Source organism: Panthera uncia, chromosome A2 (assembly GCF_023721935.1).
Source record: "Panthera uncia isolate 11264 chromosome A2, Puncia_PCG_1.0, whole genome shotgun sequence".
NCBI classification, from domain to species: Eukaryota; Metazoa; Chordata; class Mammalia; order Carnivora; family Felidae; genus Panthera; species Panthera uncia.
In genome coordinates this window covers 58916611-58938136 of record NC_064816.1, presented here as the reverse complement: position 1 = coordinate 58938136, position 21526 = coordinate 58916611, and the positions used below count along the sequence as shown (strand labels likewise).

General features: G+C 50.5%; 1 protein-coding gene across 1 annotated transcript in view; it reads right to left on the bottom strand.

Moving 5' to 3' along the window:
• Window positions 1–21526, bottom strand: part of ADCY1 (adenylate cyclase 1) — a 104403-nt gene that overhangs the window by 12015 nt on the left and 70862 nt on the right. Inside the window, exons 12-14 of the mRNA XM_049642261.1 lie at window positions 17895–17984; window positions 17221–17477; window positions 16837–16963 (exon numbers count right to left, since the gene is read on the bottom strand). Coding sequence (XP_049498218.1) covers window positions 16837–16963; window positions 17221–17477; window positions 17895–17984 — 474 coding nt within the window. The remainder of the gene's footprint in view (window positions 1–16836; window positions 16964–17220; window positions 17478–17894; window positions 17985–21526) is intronic.

Sequence of the window (21526 nt, the reverse complement as noted above, 5' to 3'; positions counted from 1 at the left end):
ATGTCACTGGGGTCCAGAGGAACCACGAATTTCTGGGTTAAGTCCCCAGTGCTGATCAGCTGGAACTTTCAAAGGGGAAATGGGGAGATTCAAACTTTCAGTGGGGCCTTCACCCCATTTCCAGAGTACACACCCAGCCACCTTCTGGGGTCCAGACCATGAGACATGTGGGGGACCTGGGGTGCAGCACCTGGGCGGGGGACCTGGGGCGGGGGACAGATCCAGCACGTGCAGACTCCCTGGAGCAGGGGTGAAGCCCAGCGGGGCCCCACTGGGGTCTGCTGCTGGGCGGGGGGCGGGGGGACCTCTTAGCGCCAGGGCCACGCACAGACTAATGAAGCCCATGGCAGCAACCCCGCCCAGCAGCCTGTGGCAGCCACACCGGCCTTCAGGGACCAGAGCCACCAGGTGGCCACTGGCTACTCATCCTGGATCCAGCCCGACCTGGGAGAGGAGCGGCTCGGGGAACATTTCTAGGGTGCGTCAGCCCCATGGACACCGGACTCTGGGGATAGTGACAGTGGCACAGTGAGGACCCGCTGGCAGCCTGCGGCCTGGCCTTCAAAGCTGGGTGTCCTGGGCACCACTCCCCAGTCCCCACTGCATGATCAGGTGACATGCTCCGGCTTCCTCATCGTAAAATGGATGTAAAATACTCAATTTTAGGGGCCGCGCTCCTTGTCGACAGTTAGGGGAATGTGTGCTATCTACTCAACCTGGACTGTCCGTTCCAGGAAACTCAGTAAAACGTTTACCAATTAAAGTGAGAAGTGGGGGCTCCCAGAGGCAGAGCTGCGGCAGCGGGACAGGGGGACGCCTGGAGCGCGGGGGACGCCTGGAGCACAGGGGACAGCGCGGCGGGCCAAGAGCCCCGGGCCTCCTCTGGGGGGGTGCGCTGGGGAAACAACCCGGGCCGTCTGTTATCCAGGAGCCTGGAGACGGGACAGGTTCCACTTCCCCCTCACAGCGGGCAGTCAGGCAGCAGGGGGCACAGCAGAGGGAGCCCAGAAGCAAGCTAGGAGACGAGCCAGCCTCTGCAGGGGGGAGGCCACGGCCATCAGAGCAAGGTGAGCATCAGAAGCAAGCCAGGAACGTCCGCTAGGACACACGCAACTCATTACCCGTGACACGTGTGCACTGACAGCCACAAAAGAAAGCTTTTTGCAGGAGGAGATAAAAAGGAAGTAAACAATAGTTTTACAATAGCAGTTTTACTCTGGCCCTAAAAATTTTGCTGTCCCTGAAACACTGTTTGTGTTAATGATACCTTTAGAAAAGCAATGTAACTAAATACGCTTTAACTTTGTAAAATAAAGAATCTTGGCTTATCACCTTGTGAGCAAAAGCTTTGGACTTACGTTCAGTTTATTTCAACGGACTTAACAATTCATGGAGATTTACAGCCCATCAGAGTAGCTCTCTTTAAAAAAAAATCATTGTCTGAGGGGTGCCTGGGTGGCTCAGTCGGTTAAGCATCCAACTTTAGCTCAGGTCATGATCTCACGGATCGTGGGGTCAAGCCCCGTGTCTGGCTCTGTGCTGACAGCTCAGAGCCTGGAACCTGCTTCAAATTCTGTGTCTCCCTCTCTCTCTGCCCCTGCCCCACTCGTGTTCTGTCTCTCTTACAAAAAATAAACATTAAAAAACATTTTTTAATAAAAACTAAATCATTGTCTGTTTTTCAATCCATCCCCAGGTGCGAAGGTTTACATTAAATGCGATGGGGAAATTTCCATCTTCTTACAAACTAAGCGGAGGAAGTTGTGTTGTTATGTTTACAACAAATTAGATGAAAACCCACTGAAATCCTCTTCCGGCCAGGAAACTGTAAGTATTGGTAGGAAGGAGCGGGTGTGGGTGACACATGCCATTCCTGTCAACACACGGGAGACACATCCACACCCACCGTCAAGCTGTTCCCTCCGCGCGAGCACTTGTTTCCAAAGGCATTTCCCTTCTCACACGTCAAAATCTGACCTTGGACCCTAAGGGACAGAATGCAGGAGCTGGCATCTCGGAAATTACTCCCCAGGGTGCACCTACCAACAGGCACATGGCACCGAGAAGGGCCGACAGGCTGGGAGCACCGTCTCTCCATAAACAGAACAAACCAGAACAACATAACCTGGCAAGTCCCAGATCGGCTGACGCTGGTGACCGGTGGGCTGTGTGCGCCGTGACGGTTACCGTGACCCCCACAAAGTGCTGCAAAGACTTTTTGTCCAACCAATCAGCCCCGCAGACCCTCCCAGCGCCTGCAATCAAGGCTGTGCTCACTCAAAATGAACAGCCAGTCACACTCTTCCTGGGAAGCGATGTCCCTGCCTCCTCCTGGAAGTGATATCTGGCTGGAGGCAGGTGCTCATGGCCAGCTCATTCTTCAAACAGTGGGAAAGTGCTTGTTTTCATTTCCAGAACCCTGTGAACAGAGCTGTTGATGCTGCACAAGCATCCTCAGGAGACAAGAACCAACAGGGCACGTGCAGACGCCAAAAGAGATCTGTCACCAGGATGTGGCTCACGGGATCATGGAGGCTGAGCAGGTCCCACCTCTGTTCTCCACCAGCCGGGTGCCTGGGAGAGCTGGCGGTGGGGGTTCCATCCAAGCCCCAAGTCCCGACAACCAGGGGAACCAAGGGCAGAAGGCTAATGTCCCAGCACAACAGTCTGGTAAAAGGGGCTGGAATCTTCCTCTTTTTGTTCTTTTTTTTCTTAATTTTTTTTAATGTTTATTTATTTTTGAGAGAGACAGAACATGAGCAGAGGAGGGGCAGAGAGGGAGACACAGACTCCGAAGCAGCTCCAGGCTCAGAGCTGTCAGCACAGAGCCTGACGCAGGGCTCAAACAGAGCATGCACAGAGCATGAGTGAGGTGTGGGACAATTTCCAAAGGCCTGATGCATGCGGAGTCAGGGCCCCTGACAGAGAGAGAGTGACAGAAAAACATCAGAAAAATAATGAATGAAATTTTCCAAAATTTAATGGAAACTTATAAACCCACAGATCCAAGATGCTCCACAAACCTCAAGCCAAAAAGCATGAAAAACGATATCAGCGTGCATCACAATCAAGCCACTTAAAACCAGGGATAAAGGGCAGATCTTAAAAGACACCAGATATAAAGACATGTTACACACATAAAGATAACAGCAAATTGCCGTAAACGACCCCAGACAAGAGCCAGAGAACACCTTTAAAAACTTTTTTTAATGTTTATTTTTGTGAGAGAGAGAGAGAGAGAGAGAGAGAGAGCGCGCGCATGAGCCAGGGAGGGGCATAGAGAGAGACACACACACACACATGGAATCCAAAGCTGGGTTCAGGCTCTGAGCTGTCAGCACACAGCCCGACGCGGGGCTCGGACTCACGAACCACAAGATCATGACCTGAGCCGAAGTTAGACACTTAACCGACTGAGTAGAGAATGCCTTTAAAGTGTGAAAGGGAAAAAGCATCATCAACCTATAGTCCTATCCCTGGCACACGTATCTTTCAATCACGAAGGCAAAAGAAAGACCTTGTCAGACACACAAGATTTGAAAGAATGAATTGTCATCAGACCTGCAAGAAATGTTAAAAGTGGTCCCTCAGGAAACTAGGCAGATACCAGATAGAAACTTGGACCTTCATAGAAGAATGAAAAGCACCAGAAATCATAACTATGTGGGTACTAAAAATACTATCACTTCTAGGGGCGCCTGGATGGCTCAGTCGGTTGAGCGTCCAACTTTGGCTCGGGTCATGATCTCACAGTTCACGAGTTCGAGCCCCGCGTCGGGCTCTGTGCTGACAGCTCAGAGCCTGGAGCCTGCTTTGGATTCTGTCTCCCTCTCTCTCTGCCCCTCCCCTGCTCATGCTCTGTCTCTCTCTCTCAAAAATAAACATTTAAATAAAAAATTAAAAAATACTATTTCTTCTCATAAGACGGCTTTAAATATAATGAAACGTTTATGATGGAAAAATATACGTTGGAGTTCATAATACACGTACACATAAAATCTATGATGTCAACAGCAAAAACCTAGCATGGGAGGAAGAAACATACGCTTCTGCAAGGTGGAATATCCTCAGCTGAAGACAGACGATGGTCAGTACCCACTGAAACGGTACAACAGGGGAGGAGCTAAGATGTCAGAGCAGGGAGAGGACACTGGGCTCGCCTCATCCCTCAAACACAGCCAGACAGATCTCAAATCACTCTGAACACCCAATAAATCGCTCTGAGGACAGTCAGAACAAACGGCACAACTGGAGGGCGAGGAGAGGCCACGTCTGGAAGGTAGGAGGTGCAGAGACGTGGTTAGGGGAGAAAAGGATCATGGGTGTTGCAGAGGAGAGGGAGAAAGAGGTCACGGAGACAGGCGAAAAAGAGAGAGAAAGCCACAGGGAATCACGCAAGGAAAATACTTCCCCAAAGCCATGGATGGGGAAAACAAGACGGGCTGACTATCTATCGTGGGTTTTTACAACCAGTGGGGCTCAAAGACTGGGGCTTTAGGGGTCCACGGCGTGGCGGGTGTGGAGCCCTGAGTGTGCTCGTGGAGAAGCAGGGCAGAAGCCCGGCAGCAGACAGTGTGATCTGAGGATGCCCTGGGACACGCTGGGACAGATGGTTCCCCCTTCTTAGGGCACACCTGGGAGAGGTGGCATTGCCTCTCTAGGGACAAAAGAGCCAGCGGGCACCACTGAGCTGCCCTGTTCATCAGCACAGGGGCAGAGACACCTGCTGAGGGCAGCTCCACTGGACATCGGCTTTCTGTTGTGCTTTACTCCAAACTCCAAGCTCTTGCGCCTTGCTGCGATGGCCCTTCTGGGACAAACACACATCAGTCCCAGTGCGGTGAGACCCTACCCCAGAGGACTGGAGCAGGTCTGCACCACACGAGGTTTGGAGTTTTAAAATTCAGCTGGCCTTCCGGGGATAGAGCCCAAGATGCACTGTGCTGTCGGGTGGGCAAATGGCCCAGACACAGACATGTGATAGGAGATTGTCCGCTCTTCTGGGAGGGCTTCCTGGACAGCAGAAGGTGCAAACTCCCCTCTTCAAGGACGAGCGAGGGGGCTGGCACCGTTTCTCTCCCCCACCCCTCAGCATAAACTGACTTCAGGAAATGGCACAGAGCCAACAGCGGCAGCCTAAATTGCTTACGCCAAGTCCTGCCCCCCCTGCACCCCGCAGGTGCTGCTTTTTTCTAGGGCAAGTGTGCCGAGAACCGGAGCAGCGGGCCCCTCCCCGCAAAGACCAGCACAAACCCCCACATGCACCAAGTTTACTGACCACAGAGGGCTGCAAAGCTTCAGCTCTAATAGACACAGGACCTAGCCTCTTTTAACAAGCAGATCAGAACACACCTAGTTCAAACTCATCACATTGTGGTCAAGTTCCAAGCACTGCCCACGGCAGGCAAGGACTAACTCTGCAGAGGGCTGAGCTCAGGGAGACAGCGGCCAAAACACAGCAACAGAGAGCACACGGCCCAGACCACAGACACTTTCCCACGTGCCAGGCCCTGGACAGTATGTAACCCCTTCTTAATAAAGCCACCGCTCTCGGGAGCAGGAAATATGACAGGATTTCTGCAGCCACAGAAGAAGGCACAGACCTAGACGAGCTGCCAAGATGGAGGAATTCATCCTAAAGAACAAGGAAAGGTCACGGCCAGGGGTCTAGGCACAGATGTAAGTCATATGCCTGAGCCAGAATTTAAATTAATAATCGTGAGAATCCTAGCTGGGCTTAAGAGGAGGATAGAAGACACCAGGGACATCCCTACTGCAGAGATAAAAGTTCAAAACCAATCAGGCCAAAATGAAAAACGCAATCAGCAAAACTGACTGGCTGTAACGACAATGAAGGCGGAAGAAGCAGAGACACAAATAAGTGATACAGGAGATAAAATTATGGGAAGAAGAAGAGGGAGAGAAAAATATTAGATCATGAATGCAGACTTGAGGAGCTCAGCAACTCCTTAAAGCTTAATAACATTCATAAGATAGGAGTCCCAGAAGAAGCGAAGGGGAAACAGGGGCAAAAGGTTTATTTGAGCAAATTATAGCTGAAAACTTCCCCAATCTGGGTAAGGAAACAGACATCCAAATCCAGGAGGCACAGAGACTTCCCATCAAAATCAATAAAAGCAGGCCAACACCAAGACATATCATAGGTACATTTGCAAAGTATAGCAATAAAGAAAAAATCCTAAGAGCAGCGAGACAAAACAAGTCCCTAACTTACAAGGGAAGACCCATAAGGCCAGCTGTAAATCTCTCCACAGAAACTTGTAAGGCCAGAAGGGAGTGTCACAATATATTCAGTGTGCTGAATGGCAAAACTATGCAGCCAAGAATACTCTATCCAGCAAGCCTGTCATTCAGAATAGAAGGAGAAATCAAGAGTTTCCCAGATAAACAAAAACTAAAGGAGTTGACGACCACTAAATCAGCCCTGCAAGAAATATTAAAGGGGGTCCTTTGAGTGGGAGAGACCAAAATCAACAAAGACTAGAAAGGAACCAGAAAAATCTCCAGAAATGACGATAAAACAAGTAATAAAATGGCACTAAAGTCATATCTGTCAATAATTACTCTGAATGTAAATGGACTAAATGCTCCAATCAAAAGACACAGGGTATCAGAATGGATAAACAAAAACCCCAAAAAACAAGACTCATCCATATGCTGCTTACAAGAGACTCATTTTAGGCACAAAGACACCTCCAGATTGAACGTGAGGGCATGGAGAACCATCTATCATGAAGTCAAAGAAAGCCAAGCAGTCATATTTATATCAGGCAAACTAGATTTTAAACCAAAGACTGTAACAACGATGAAAAAGGGCACTATTTCATAATAATAGGGTCTATCCAAGAAGATCTAATGATTGTAAATATTTATGCCCCCAACTTGGCGGAAAACAAATGTGTAAATCAACTAATAACAAACACAAAAGAACTAACTGATAATAATACAATAATACTGGGAGACTTTAACACCCTACTTACAACAATGGACAGATCATCTAAGCAGAAAATCCACAAAGAAACAATGGCTTTGAATGACACACTGGACCGGATGGACTTAACAGATATATTCAACATGCCATCCTAAAGCAGCAGAATACCATTCTTCTCAAGTGCACACGCACATTCTCAGAATAGATCACATTCTAGGTCGCAGATCAGGCCTCAACAAGTACAAGAAGACTGAGATCATTCTATGCATATTTTCTGACCACACCACAAAACTTGAAGTCAACCACAAGAAAAAGATTGGAAAGACCACAAATACATAGAGGTTAAAGAACATGCTAACTAAAGGAAGCATGGCTAAACCAGGAAATTAAATAAGAAATAAAACAATTACATGGAAACAAGTGAAAATGAAAACACTATGGTCCAGAGCCTTTGGGATGTAGCAAAGGCTGTCCTAAGAGGGAAGTATATTGCCAATACAGCTCTAAACTCAAAGGCAAGAGAAGTCTCAAGTATACAACCTAACCTTACACCTAAAGGAGCTAGAAAAGAAGCAGCGAATAAAGCCTAAAGCCAGCAGAAGAAGGGAAATAATACATATTAGAGCAGAAATAAATGATATGGAAACAAACAAACCAAAACCAGTAGAATAGATCAATGAAACCAGGAGCTGGTTCTTTGAAAGAATTAATAAAACACATAAACTCCAAGCCAGACTTCTCAAAAAGAAAAGAGAGAAAGAGAGAGGACCCAAATAAATAAAATCACAAAAGAGAGATAAGAGGTCACAACCAACACCACAGAAATACAAACAATTATAAAAGAATATTATGAGCAATTATATGCCAACAATTTGGGCAATCCAGAAGAAATGAATGCATTCCTAGAAACATATAAACTACCAAAACTGAAACAGGAAGAAACAGAAAATCTGAAAAGATTGATAACCTGCAAAGAAGTTGAGTCATTAGTCAAAATTCTCCCAACAAACCTTAAGTCCAGGGCCAGATGGCTTCCCAGGGGAATTCTACCAGACATTATAGAGTTAATACCTATTCTCAAACTGTTCCAAAAAAAATAGAAATGGAAGGAAAACTTCCAAACTCATTCTATGAAGCCAGTGTTAACTTGACTCTAAAACAAGACAAAGATTGGACTAAAAAGGAGAATTACGGGCCAATATCCCTGATGAATGTGGATGCAAAAATTCTCAACAAGATACTAGCCAACTGAACCCAACAATACATGAAAAGAATCATTCACCACGATCAAGTGGATTTATTCCTGGGTTACAAGTGTGGTTCAGTATTTGCAAACCAATCAGCATGATATGCCACATTAATAAAATAAAAGGATAAGAACCTATGATCTCTCGATAGATGCAGCAAAAGTATGTCACAAAATATAGCATCCATTCTTGATAAAAAAAAAACCGTCAACAGTGGTGCACCTGGGTGGCTCAGTCGGGTTAAGTGTCCAACTCTTGGTTTTGCCTCAGGTCACGATCCCACGACCCATGAGTTCAAGCCCCACGTCAACCTCAGTGAGGAGTCTGCTTGGGAGTCTCTCCCTCCCTTTCTCCCTGCCCCTCCTCTGCTCACTTTCTCCCCACCCCACCCTCTCAAAGTAAATAAATAAACTGGAGGGAAAAAAAACTCAACAAAAGTAGGGATAGAGGGAGCATACTTCAAACATCATGAAGACAATTTACAAAAAAACTCATAGCTAAATATCATCCTCAATGGGGAAAAACAGAGCTTTTCCTCTATGGTCAGGAACAAAGACAGGGATGTCCATTCTGACCATTGTTATTTAACATAGTGCTGGAAGTCCTAGCCTCGGCAATCAGACAACAAAAAAGAAACAAAAGGCATCCAAATCAGCAAAAAAGAAGTCAAACTTTCACTATAAGCAGATGATACGATGTGCTATGGAGAAAACCCTAAAGACCGCACCAAAAAATTGCTAGAACTAATACATAAATTCGTTAGTCATGGGATATAAAATCAATGTACATATACGTTACAATTCTATATACCAATAATGAAGCAGCAGGAGATATCAAGGAATCAATCCCATTTACAACTGCACCAAAAACCATAATATACCTAGGAATGAACCTAACCAAAGAGGTAAAAGATCTGTATTCTGAAAACTATAGAACACTTATGAAAGAAATTGAAAAAAATGCAAAGAAATTGAAAGACATTCCACGCTCACAGATTGGAAGACCAAATATTGTTACAATGTCCACACTACCCAAAGCAATCCACATATTGCCTGCAATCCCTATTGAAATACCACCAGCATTTTTTGCAGAGCTAAAATAATTCTAAAATGTATATGGGACCAGAAAGGCCCCTGATAGCCAAAGAAATGCTGAAAAAGAAAAGCAAAGCTGGAGGCATCACAATTGCAGACTTAGGTTACATTACAAAGCCTGTAGTGATCAGAACAGTATGGTCCTGGCACAAAAAGAGACAGACACATGGATAAACGGAACAGAACAGAAAACCCAGAAATGGACCTGCAACTATGTGGTCAACTAATCTTCAACAAAGCAAGAAAGAATATCCAATGGAAAAAAGACAAATGGTGTTGGGAACACTGGACAGCATCATGCAAAAGAATGAAACTGGATGACTCTTTTTGATTTCCAAAAAGAAATTCAAAATGGATTCAAGACCTAAATGTGAGATAGGAAACCATCAAAATCCTGGAGGGGAACAAAGGCAGTAACCTCTTTGACACTAGCTGGAACACCTTACTAGAACACGGCTCTGGAGGCAAGGACATCAAAACCAAAAATGAACTATTGAGACTTCATCAAGAGTCTCACAATGAAGGAAACAACCAACAAAACTAAAAGCAACCTACTTAATAGAAGAAGATATTTGCAAATTACATATCCAATAAAGTGTTAGTATCCAAAATCTATGAAGAACTAATCCAACTCCAAAACCAAATGATCCAGTTAAGAAATGGGCAGAAGGCGTGAATAGACATTTCTCCAGAGAAGACATCCAGATGGCCAACAGACACATGAGATGTTCAAAATCACTCATCACCAGGGAAATACAAATCAAAACCATGGTGCAATACCACCTCTCACCTGTCATAATAGCTCCAATTAATAACACAGGAAACAATAGATATTGGTGAGGATGCAGAGAAAGGGGAACCCTCTTGCACTGCTGGTGCGAATGCTGACTGGTGCCCCCACTTTAGACAACAGTATGGAAGTTCCTCAAAAGTTTAAAAATAGAACTACTACCATACAATCCAGCAACTGTACTACTAGATATTCACCCAAAGGACACAAAAATAAAGATGTGAACGGGGCACCAGAGTGGCTCAGTTGGTTAACTGTCCAACTCTTGGTTTCAGCTCAAGTCATGATCTCATCATTTGTGGAACTGAGCCCCACATTGGGCTCTGTGCCAACAGTGCAAAGACTGCCCAGAATTCTGTCTCTCTCTCTCTCTCTGCTCCTCCCCTGATTGGTCTCTACCTCTCTTTCTCAAAAATAAATAAGGAAACATTAAAAAATACAGATTTGAAGGGATACATGCATCGCAATGTTTACAGCAGCATTATCAACAATAGCCAGATTATGGAAGGAGCGCAAATGTCCACTGACTGATAGATAAAGAAGATGTGGTATATATATATGGAATGGAATATTACTCAGCCATCAAAAAGAATGAAGTTTTGGGGTGCCTTAGTGGCTCAGTCTATTAAGTGTCTGCCTTCGCCTCAGGTCATGTGAGTTCAAGCCCTGCATCGGACTCTGTGCTGACAGCTCAGAGCCTAGAGCCTGCTTAGGATTCTGTGTCTCCCTTTCTCTCTGCCCCTTTCTCCCCCTCTCATGTTCTCTCCCTCTCAAAAATAAACAAACATTAAAAAAATTTTTTTTAAAAGAATGAACTTATGCCATTTGCAATGACGTGGATGGAGCGAGAGTGTGTTTTGCTAAGAGAAACGAGTCAGTCAGAGAAAGACAAATACCATATGATTTCACTCATGTGGAATTTAAGAAACAAAACAGATGAACATAGGGGGTAAAAAAGAGAGAGAGGCAAGCCAAAAACCAGACTCTTAACAATAGAGAACACACTGAGGGTTGCTGAAGGGGAGGTGGGTGGGGGATGGGTTAAATGGGTGATGGGCATTAAGGAGGGCACTTATGATGATGAGCACTGAGTGCTATATATAAGTGATGAAACACTAAACTCTACTCCTAAAACTAATATTACACTGTATGTTAATTGGAATTTAAGTGAAAACTTAAAAACAAAAATAAATAAGGAGTGCCTGGGTGGCTGTTGGTTAAGCGTCCGACTTTGGCTCATGTCATGATCTTGTGGTTTGTGGGTTCAAGCCCCATGTCAGGCTCTGTGTTGACAGCTCAGAGCCTGGAGCCTGCTTCAGATTCTGTGTCTCCCTCTCTCTCTGCCCCTCCCCCCGACACATTCTGCCTCTCTCTCTCTCTCTCTCTCTCTCAACAATAAACATTAAAAAAAATTTTTAATAAAATAAAAACAACAATAAATAATACAACAAAGAATTACAGCTAAAAAAGTAGAGGAAGGGAGGAAGAAAGAGAAATAAATTATAATAATTACTATCATGAATAAGAGAATCAATAATTATTAATGGAATAATAAAGATTATTTTATATTTTAGTCGAATAATAAAAATATTTAACTAACTTAAAACAGGCAGAAAAAGAGGAAAAAGAAAACAAAGAACAGATGACCAGATCAGACAAATAGGAGACAGCAAAAGATTAAAATCTAACTGCATCAGTAATCACATAATTGTAAATGGTCTGAACAGCTCAATTAAAAAGGCAGAGATTTATAAATTGGATAAGTCGACAAGGTCCAACTGTATGTTGCTTGTAAGAAATCCACTTTAAGTAAAAAACAAATAGATTGAAAGTAAGATGATAGAAAAAAATACATAACGGGAGCTGGATTACCTATATAATATTGTATAAAGTAGACTTCAGAGCCAAGTACATTACCTGGGAAAAGAGGTTGTTTCCATAGTGATAAGGGGCACAAGGGTTTCAGCTTACCAAGAGGACATAATCCTAAACACTGATGCACCTAGTAAGAGATCGTCAAAATACAGGAAGTAAAAATTGACAGAACTGCACAAAATTCTGCCCATAGGTATAGTTGGAGACTCCAATATCATTCTCTCAAAACTTGGTAGAATGGGAAGAAAGTCCATAAGGGCACAGGAGACCTAAGAACACTCCTGGCCAACTTGACCTCGCTGACATTTATAAAATACACCATCCAACAGACACAGGATGCAGCAGGAACGATACAGCAATTCTCAAGAAATTTAAAAGGATTCAGAGAGTATGAGCCATACTCTCTGACTATGGCATAACTAAGCAGAAGTCCATAACAGAAAGGTCTTTGAGATTATTCAACAAAAATATAATCTTCATAACGTTTGGTCCCAAGAAGAACCCAACAAAACAAAGAAAGAAAAGAAAAGAGAAAGTTCTTTGAACCAAATGAAAATGAAGCCACATATAATATCAATATTTATGGAACTAAAGCAGCACTTAGAGGAAATTTTAGAACAAAATCCCTGAATCAGAGAAGATACAAATCATATTGAGAAACTAGCAAATACAAGTAATCTAAACCCAAAGTCATCAGATAAAAATAAAGATCAGAGTGGAATTTAAGTGAAATAGGAAACAGAGAAAAATCAATAAAACCAGAAGCTATTTCCTGAGATCAATAAAATGTATGAACTTCTAGTCACACTGATCAAAAAAAGTGTCTACACAATCCTACATCAGGAGGAGAAATGGGATGTCACTACAAATCCTACAAATATTAAAGGGAAATAAGGGAGGGGTGCCTGGGTGGCTCAGTCGGTTGAGCGCCCGACTTCGGCTCAAGTCATGATCACATGGTTTGTGGGTTCAAGTCCCGCATCGGGCTCTGTACTGAGTGTGGAACCTGCTTGGGATTCTGTGTCTCCCATCTCTCTGTCCCTCCCCTGCTCATGCTCTGTCCCTCTCTGTGCCCCAAAAACTAAAATAAAATAAAACATTAACGGAGCAAAAAAGGAAGAGTATGAACAAGTTCGTGTCAGCAGACTGGACAGCATTCAGGGAATGACATATGTGTCCGAAGCTACCTCAGAAAGAATGGAAAGCCTGATGGCCCTCCATCTTTCGGGAAATTGAGTTGAGTTAAAATGTTCCCACTCTAAATACACACACACACACACACACACACACACACACACACACGCCCAGAGGGCTTCACTTCCTCAAACATTGGAGGAAGAAACGACACCAATTCTACAAACTCTTCCAGAAACTTGAAAAGGAAGGAACCCCCCGCCTTGTGAGGACTGCTTTACTCTGACATCAAAGCCCTCTTGGCCTAGAGAACTACAGAACAACGTCACTCATGAACACTGATACTCTTACCAAATTTTAGCAAAGTGAATCCCAACAATACATGTAACCGTAACTACGTCACACCCAAGCCCACGCCTGGGCCACCTTCCGTCTGAGAGTGGACAAAATGGTGCCAGTACCAGTGGGAATCCCACTCCAGGGTTAAGCATTCACTGGCAGAGAATGTTGCTCTACCGTCGTCATCATGATTATCTACTGAGCGCAAAGGAAGGAACCACACTGGAAACAAAGCATCGTGACAGCCCCAGGTTAGGTGGGTTTATGTGACCAGCCTGGTGTCAGTAGATAATTAACCCCCAGGCTCCGGCCCGGCCGTTTCACAATAGTGTGTGATGTGACTGTGATGTGTACATGACAGACGTACCTACCCAGGGGGTAATCGGGCAAAGTCTGGAAACTTCCTTGTTTTGCTGGGTTTACGGGAAACTTAGGTGACATTTCTTGTCACACATCTTTGGAAAAATGTGTCAGTGTGTTCCCTGTAGGCAACCCTTCCTCATGACACAGGGAGGGTCTCTCTTGCACTGAACTCAATGGAAAGCTCACTCAGAAGTGGGGGCCAGCTGTGGCACAGGGGTACTGTCGGTGGGGAACCCCAGGGCAGGGTCAACCATGAGGCTGACCGACACTTAAAGGGACACTACAGCCAACGAAAGCACGTGGGAAGCCAGAGGGGAGAAAATGCGGCCTCAACCTTGCTTTGTGAGCGCCTGGCCACAGAGCAGGCGCCCAGCAAGTGCACGGGCTGGGAGCCCAGGTCTGTGCCCCTCCAGGCCGGGCCGGCTCTCCAGCTCCACAGGAGTCTTTCTCACGCTCTGAGCAGCTATTCACAACTAAAAGATCTGAGATCATGGGGGCCAGCTGATGGCAGGGAGGACACATCTAGGGACCGGCCGGCCTGTTCGCCCTGGACAGCCAGCTCAGTGGCCCTTGGCACAGCCCACTGAAGACACTGTTCTCCGCTAGCTGACAAGGCTCTGGCAAACAGCAGCAGTCAGTCTCCTTCTGGGAGCCCTGTACACAGGTGTCCTCTCGGCATCTGCTCTGACTCAGGACCTCCCACAGGACACTGCCAACAGGCCCCCGAGCCACCTGCTCCAGCGGAATTGGCCCATGTGGAGCGCCAGCAGGAGCGGGGAGGCCTGGGTCCCTCCTGGCATGTTCACTGAGGGCTGGCTGTGTCCCTTGGCCGAAGGCTGTGAGTCTTGTCTGGTGGCCTGCCCTGGGGTGGATGCCCTCCAGGGTGGTGTCCCAGGAACTGGGCCATGCTGGGGCTGCCCCAAACCCACCCATCTGTCAGACGATCCAAGGTCTGCAACCCCCCTGACTTCACACGAGTGGGGCCGTGGTCAGGCCCTCGTGCAGGACGGCGGTGGCACAGCCCAAGTCCCTCAAGGGGCAGAACCAGCACTGGGCATGTTCCCCTATCTGCAGCAGGACTCTGGGCCTACCCTGTCCACGCAGCCCAACCCCGGTGTCTCATCCCCATGGGGATGGGAACGAGGGGCTCAGGATCTCAGTGGCCTCCACTTGCCCAGAGTCCAGGTGTGGAGAGAGGGCAGTGCTGGGCAGCGGGACCCTCAGAATCGGGGGCGTCCCCAAAGCAGGAGCAAACCCGGCACACCGGATGGAGAATGACCCAGATGGGCAAATCCATGGGGACAGGAAGGAGAGTAGTGGCCACTCAGGGTTGGGGGTGGTGACCACTGATGGGCACGGGGTTCTTTTGGGGGACATGAAATGTTCTAACATTGAGGTGATGGCTACACAGCTCTGAATACACTGAAGGCCACCGAGCTGTGTGCTTTACACAAACTGTTGAGTGTGGATTCTGTCTCAGGAAGGTTGTCACATAAAAAAAGAATAAATAAGCCATGTTCTCTGCCTGGCACATCTATGCGTGTACGTATATACACGCACGCGGATATGTGCACAGAACACACGGATACGTGCACACACACGCATCTTTCCTCTTCTGTTTACCCAAAGCCACAGAATCGTCCTCCCTGAACTTGAACAGACAACCGGCCCGGATGTCCTGGCGGGAATCTGCGCAGCCAGAATCCGTCTTCCCAGGTGAATTAAACCAGAGAAAAGCCAGCAGGCCGGCCCCTTGCCTCTGTCCTTTGCCTGCAGGTGGAGTGTCCCGACAGATCACAACGCGGTGTCTGAAGGGCGCTCAGCCGCACCGAGCACCTACTGTGCACCAGGCTGGCTGCCAAGCTCGAGCAGGGAGGAAGCTACAATTGCTGTATTCCGCACTGGCAGGGAAAATTCTAGGTGTCACCTGGATGGGGCCCCAGAGTGCCCTGACAGCCAGCGAACATCACTTCCGGGTGTGTCTCCACTGGTCTCCAGGGAGACTCACGTTTGAACCATTGGCCTGAGGGACCCAGACGGCCTTCGTCACCCCAATCCCCTGGGTGTCACCTCTCTAGGGTCGGACACCGGCCATCCCTGTGCCCTGGCCCTGGGCTGGGCTCCTGGTACAAGGAGGCTCCCATGACCTTGGACACCGCAGAGCCCTGGCCATCCTAGCTCAGCCACGTCCAGCCTGGGCCTGCACACAGGTGGCCTTCACACCCGTGCCCGTCCCACCTCCTGGGCAGGGCTACCGCGAAGACCAAATGCAAGCCAGGGCCCTGGCCAGTAAAGAGCTGCTTCCCCAAACATCAAGTGAGATGACACGTGGCAGCTAACATGCGGTGGTCTCTGTTCCGTGCACGCCCCCTGCCCATCTGTTGATGGGGAAGCAACTGGCCCGGGGCCCAGAAGTTTGCAGGCTGTACAGATGGAGTGTGAACCTGGACGGGCTGGCCCAGAAAGCCAGATGGCCTCCCCTTCCAAAGGCTGGGGACACAGCAGGTGACAAGGGGGTCAGGGCACACCAGCCATACATCCTGAGCTGGGCCCAGAAGTGCACCTGTGAGTGGATCACACGGCAGGTGCACAGGGCATACCACCTGCCTGGGACTCAGGGCCCACGGACCCCTCTCCTCGGCCCCCTTCAAGCCTCTTTCCCAGGAGACGTGTTAACAGTGTAGACTCCTGCCCCCCTCCCGTAGACCCACTAAATCGTGGGGGGACCGTGCAAGAGTCAGCATTTTCTGGAGTCTCCCATGACCTGAAGAGACTTGTTGTCACATGCAGCGCAGCAAAGGCTGAGCCACTCTGCACCACAGCCCCACTCGCTGGAATGCCTTTGGGGATGGGGAACTCACTGCCCGAAACACCGCCGGACTCTCGGTCGTCAGACAGGGCTCATCAGACTGTGCCCAGCTTGCCGGCGCTGCCTCCCCCACCCGCACACCGAGCTGGCGCCCGGCAGGAGCCCCTGAGTGCCCTCCCAGGGTTCCCTGTGCCACACCCCACCCTCCCAGAAGCAGAGAGAGCTCGGCCTGCCTGTGCCGCCCAGAGGTAGTCCAGCCGCAGCTTGACGTCCACCTGACGGGCGTGCAGGGCCAGGGTGCAGGAAAACAGCAGGATGGCCATGATCGGCTCGAAACTGCGCCCCGACGCCACGCCGCCCCTGTAGAAGACCAGGAAGGAAACTCCATCGGTGCGCAGAACCCGAGAGCTGTCCGCACGTGTCCCCAGACACGACTCACAGCCGTGCAGAGCACTGGCCCTGGCTAGAGCCGCTCCCTCCGGGAAAGCCAAGGCCTTGCTGGAATTGGGGCCCAGACAGACACGTGGAGAAGCCACCAAGGCGATCTGCTTCCTGGTCCGCAAACCAGAACGGGCAATGCCCGCCCGGCTGTGCTCCGGAGGGAGCCGCGCACCTACCCGGGGGCCCTGGTGTAGCCGCTGAGCTCCAGGACCAGGATGTAGGACGTCGTGAGCACAAAGAGCAGGATCATTTTGGGCAGGGAGGACACCCGCAGGAAGACGGCCAGCGGGAGGGTACCCACAAGGCCGCAGAGCAGGGCGTGGGGCGCCGACTCACAGGGCGCGGCAGGCAGCACGGCGTTGCGGCCGCTGGGTGTCAGGACCACCAGGGACCCGTTGGGGGTGGAGCTCCAGGACCAGGGCAGGCAGCCCACCTGGAGGGGACGGAGGGACAAGGATGGCGGGAGGCACTTGGTCCGGACCAGCACTCCCTCCTCCCCAGCCCGCCAGCCCCATCGAGGCGCTCCTGCCCAGGCTCCCCCCACCCCGATACTCCGACCCACGCCCCCAGGAGCCACCAGCAGGCTCTGCAGCAGCCCCTCCTGCGCGGCCTTCAAGGCTCCTCAGTGCAAGGTGGACAGGGCCAGGGGGCAGGAGACCCCCGCCCTCCTCCTCCCCAGGCGGCCAGCCCCATCGCAGTGCTCCTGTCCCTGCCTCCCCCTCTCCCATTACTCCTGCCCCACCCCCCCATCCCCTGCACACTGTGAAGAGGACAGCAGCCCCCTCGGCCCCCGTCCACACCTCACGCCTCCAGGAGACCAGCGGGCCCTGCTGCCTGTTGAGATGCTCACCACACATCCTTGGGCCACGGAGTAGATTAAGACCACGACGAAGATACACAAGACGGTGCGGATCTGAATCGTCAGGCACCCTGGAAAACACTGAACGGTAACACAGGTTACTGTGAAAGAGCCGAAACACAGAAACAGTCTCAGTGAAGAGCGCAGGGCCCCAGGGGCTGCCGGACTTCACCCGCCAGGCAGATTCCTAGGCTGTGCTCCAGGCTTCACCTCCCAGGTGAAAAGCTGCCCCAACTAAAAGAAACAAAACCCAGTATATTTGCATTAAAAAGAGCACCCCCTGGGGGGCCTGGGGAGCTGGCAGGTTAAGCTTCCCACTTGGGCTCAGGTCATGATCTCACAGTTTGTGGGTACAAGTCCCTCACTGGGTTCTGTGCCTACAGCTCAGAGCCTGGAGTCTGTTTCAGATTCGGTGTCTTCCTCGGTCTCTGCCCCTCCCCCGATCGTGCTCTCTCTCCATCTCAAAAATAAATATTAGAAACAATTTTTTTAAGAGCACCCCTGCCAGCCTTATCCCACACTGTGACTTGGGCACCGAAATGAACTGAATCCGTTAGTCACACTTTTATTACGTTTAACTCCATCTCAGAAATAGCAAGAATTCACACGCAAGAATTCATTCTCGCGTCGTCTTTTCTCTGCTTCATGTAAGTTTTATCATTTCCTTCACACGGGCTTCATGTCAGTTTTGTTAAGTTATTGGGAAGTTAATTTTACGTCTATTTTAATACGTTTTGCAATATCCAACAGATGACCTCAGGGGTAAAAGTATGAACCTCTTTTTATACTCAGGCTCACGAAATTCGAAACAAAAACTAAAATCAAGCCTGCAGGGACCCTGCACAAGCTGCTGACGAGACTCCCAAGCAGTTGGGGTGCCTGGTCCTCCCGGGGAGGTCAGGACCCTGGTTGTCTCGGTCTGGGGGCAGGCTGACAGCGCCGCTTTGCCTGTTCTGTGGACCAGGGCACCGGATGGCTGTGGGGCTTGCACCGTGGCAGCTACAGATCTGGGTCCCGGTCAGGATCCCTGAGCCCCAGCTGCATCGTGCAGACATGCTGGGCCCCCAACCTCAGAGAGCAGAGGTACAGCCCTGGAGCCCACCACCCCCCTCCTGGTCTGATCCCATCACCCCACAAGACTGAGGACGTGGCCACGGGATTGTCGCCCCCAGCCGGACAAGGCACCCGCAGCTCGCACATTCACCCAGCAAGCACGGGAGGGCTCCTCCCAGCGGTAGATGTCAGGAGCCCCTGGGGGCACAGCGGTGAGTGAGGCCTGGCCCCTGGAGACCCGGGAGAGGCAGAAATGGCACAGAAGTCCCTCGGGGAGGCGGTGAGGGGAGAGCCGCTGGCTGAGGCTGAGCAAGTCCTGTCCGGGGTGCACGGAGGCCGCGTCCCAGTTGTGCAGTGCACAGCAAGGGCAGCTGTGCAGGGCTCAGCTGCAGAGTTACATGCAGCTACCCAGTTGAGCACGCCACACCCACTTGTGTGGCAAATGGCCAAACAGGGGCGGGCTCCCACGGCCATTTCCTATCTAGGACACACAAGCCACCCACGTGGACGCTCTGGGTCCGGTCCCTGCCTTTGAGCTCTATTGACCCTATACCATGCTTGGCGAGCTGTGACTGCTCATACAGTGGTTTATTTATGGACGGAATTCACGGAGTCACGGATCCACTCGTTCGGCACTTCTAGCTTTGTTTCCCACCAGCTATGCGCCATGCCACATGCCATTCCGTGGAAATGAGAGCGCCAGCAAGCCACCACAGCTGGGTCTCAGTCACTTGCCCTCCTGGGCACCACGTGACCTCCCGTGACACAGTCCACACCGTGGGCGGCCACGGTACGCTTCCCCAGCAGAGTGGGTGCTCAGCCGCTCCAAGCACTGACCCCGCCCCAACGTTGCCACTGCAGAGATCGCATCTTTCCACAAAACCCACACCAACGGGCCACAGGACTTGGCACGCTGCCTCGCCGGGCCAGGAAGCCACACCGGGGGCTGTGATGTGGGCCGACACTGCGGCTTTGTGTGACCTAGTCACTCTTTGTCACCCTTCTCCTGGGCCCTGCTTCAGGGTCACTGACCCCAGCTGCCTGAGAATGGGGACGCAGGTCCCCACCAGCTCACGCTCACAGGACCCCGCTGCGTCCTCCTCGCCCCACCTGACAGGCACCTCCCCCCACCACTGCTCACCCTGGGGACTTCGAGACCCACCAGAGGCAAGAGCATGGCTAACGCTGACTCACGGGCCCCCTCCGCTCGCGAGCTCACTGTGGGTCGGACCCCTGGCGCTGCTGGCCGCCTGGACGTGTGAACCGCAGCTCGGGTTCTGCACGGGGTTCACAGCAAAGCCCAGCCGTTCTCTGGAGACACCCACGTCCTGCTCCCGGGCCTTCCGGGGACTCGCCACTTGGCCACGGGCCAGCAAGGGGTCGCGGGACCTGAGCCGGGTGCTAGCTGACCCTCCAGGCCCTGAAGCTGGGCGTGCACAGCAATGCTCCATCATCCATGGGAGAGGCACGGCCACGACTGGGCCCAGCAGGCCGTGGGATGCACGTAAATCACACAGAGAAGCGGCCCAGAGGCCGCAGTCCACGCTCCAGCTACCCCTTAGCCTCACGAATAGTGTACATCGGCCGACAGAGGAACAGCAGATACCGCTGCTCGCGGACATCAGGCGGCGCCCGGCTGGGCACCTGGCTTGAAGGGAGTGACGGCCACGTGTGCGATCATTCGCTGATTCGTGGGCCCCAGCTGATGTCTGGCTGGATGGTCTGGGAAGAGGCATGGCTGGAATACTGTGACAGGAAGTCACCGGTGGGGCAGACACGTGCGGGAAGACCCGTGTCAGTGGGCGGGCAACACCAGTGTCCCATGTGAACACCGGTCGGCGCGGGACGTGGCAGACAAGGAGTGTGCTAACCAAGCAGGTGAGACCACCCATTCTGTGGACACTGGTCGGCCTCCCTCCCCAGTCACCCCTGCTATTGCCCTATGGGCTCACGGACACAGTGGCCACCATGGCAGGGATGGAGGTGACGCCCAGGAACGCGGACTTCCGCTCACGAGGGCCAACCTGACTACGGCCACCGCAGAGATCAACGGGGAGCCCCCACACGGCGCCCTTCTGACAGGAGACACAGGGGAGGGTTCTGGGGATGGGTGTCGAGGCTGGCAGCCCCCTCACTGACCAAGTGACACTGCCGACCTCACCTGGGGCCCCGCCCGCGGCAGCAGGATTTGCTGTCCTCCCTCCGTTGTCCCAGGGGAGTTGCTCTGCATGTGGATTTGCCTTCCCCGCCCACATGCTTCCATGGAAATTCCCCCCACGGACATGCACGACGTCTCACCCTCCCATCTCTCCCCAGAAACGAGCGTGGCAATGGCTACGTGCTGGGGTATCCCGCCAGCCTGACCGTGACCCTGCGATCCCAAAGCAGAGGCTTCACAGACAGTGAAAAGCGTCAGCTGTGGTGCCGATGGTGTGGTAGCTCTCTCAGAGCCATGTGCCACGGGGCTGTGGACAACACCGTGCGAAACCACGCAGGGAGCAATCCTGCTGATTGTCCCAAGACCCTTAAAAACATCTGTCAAAATAGCAAAGTTCTCTTACTGTTGGTTA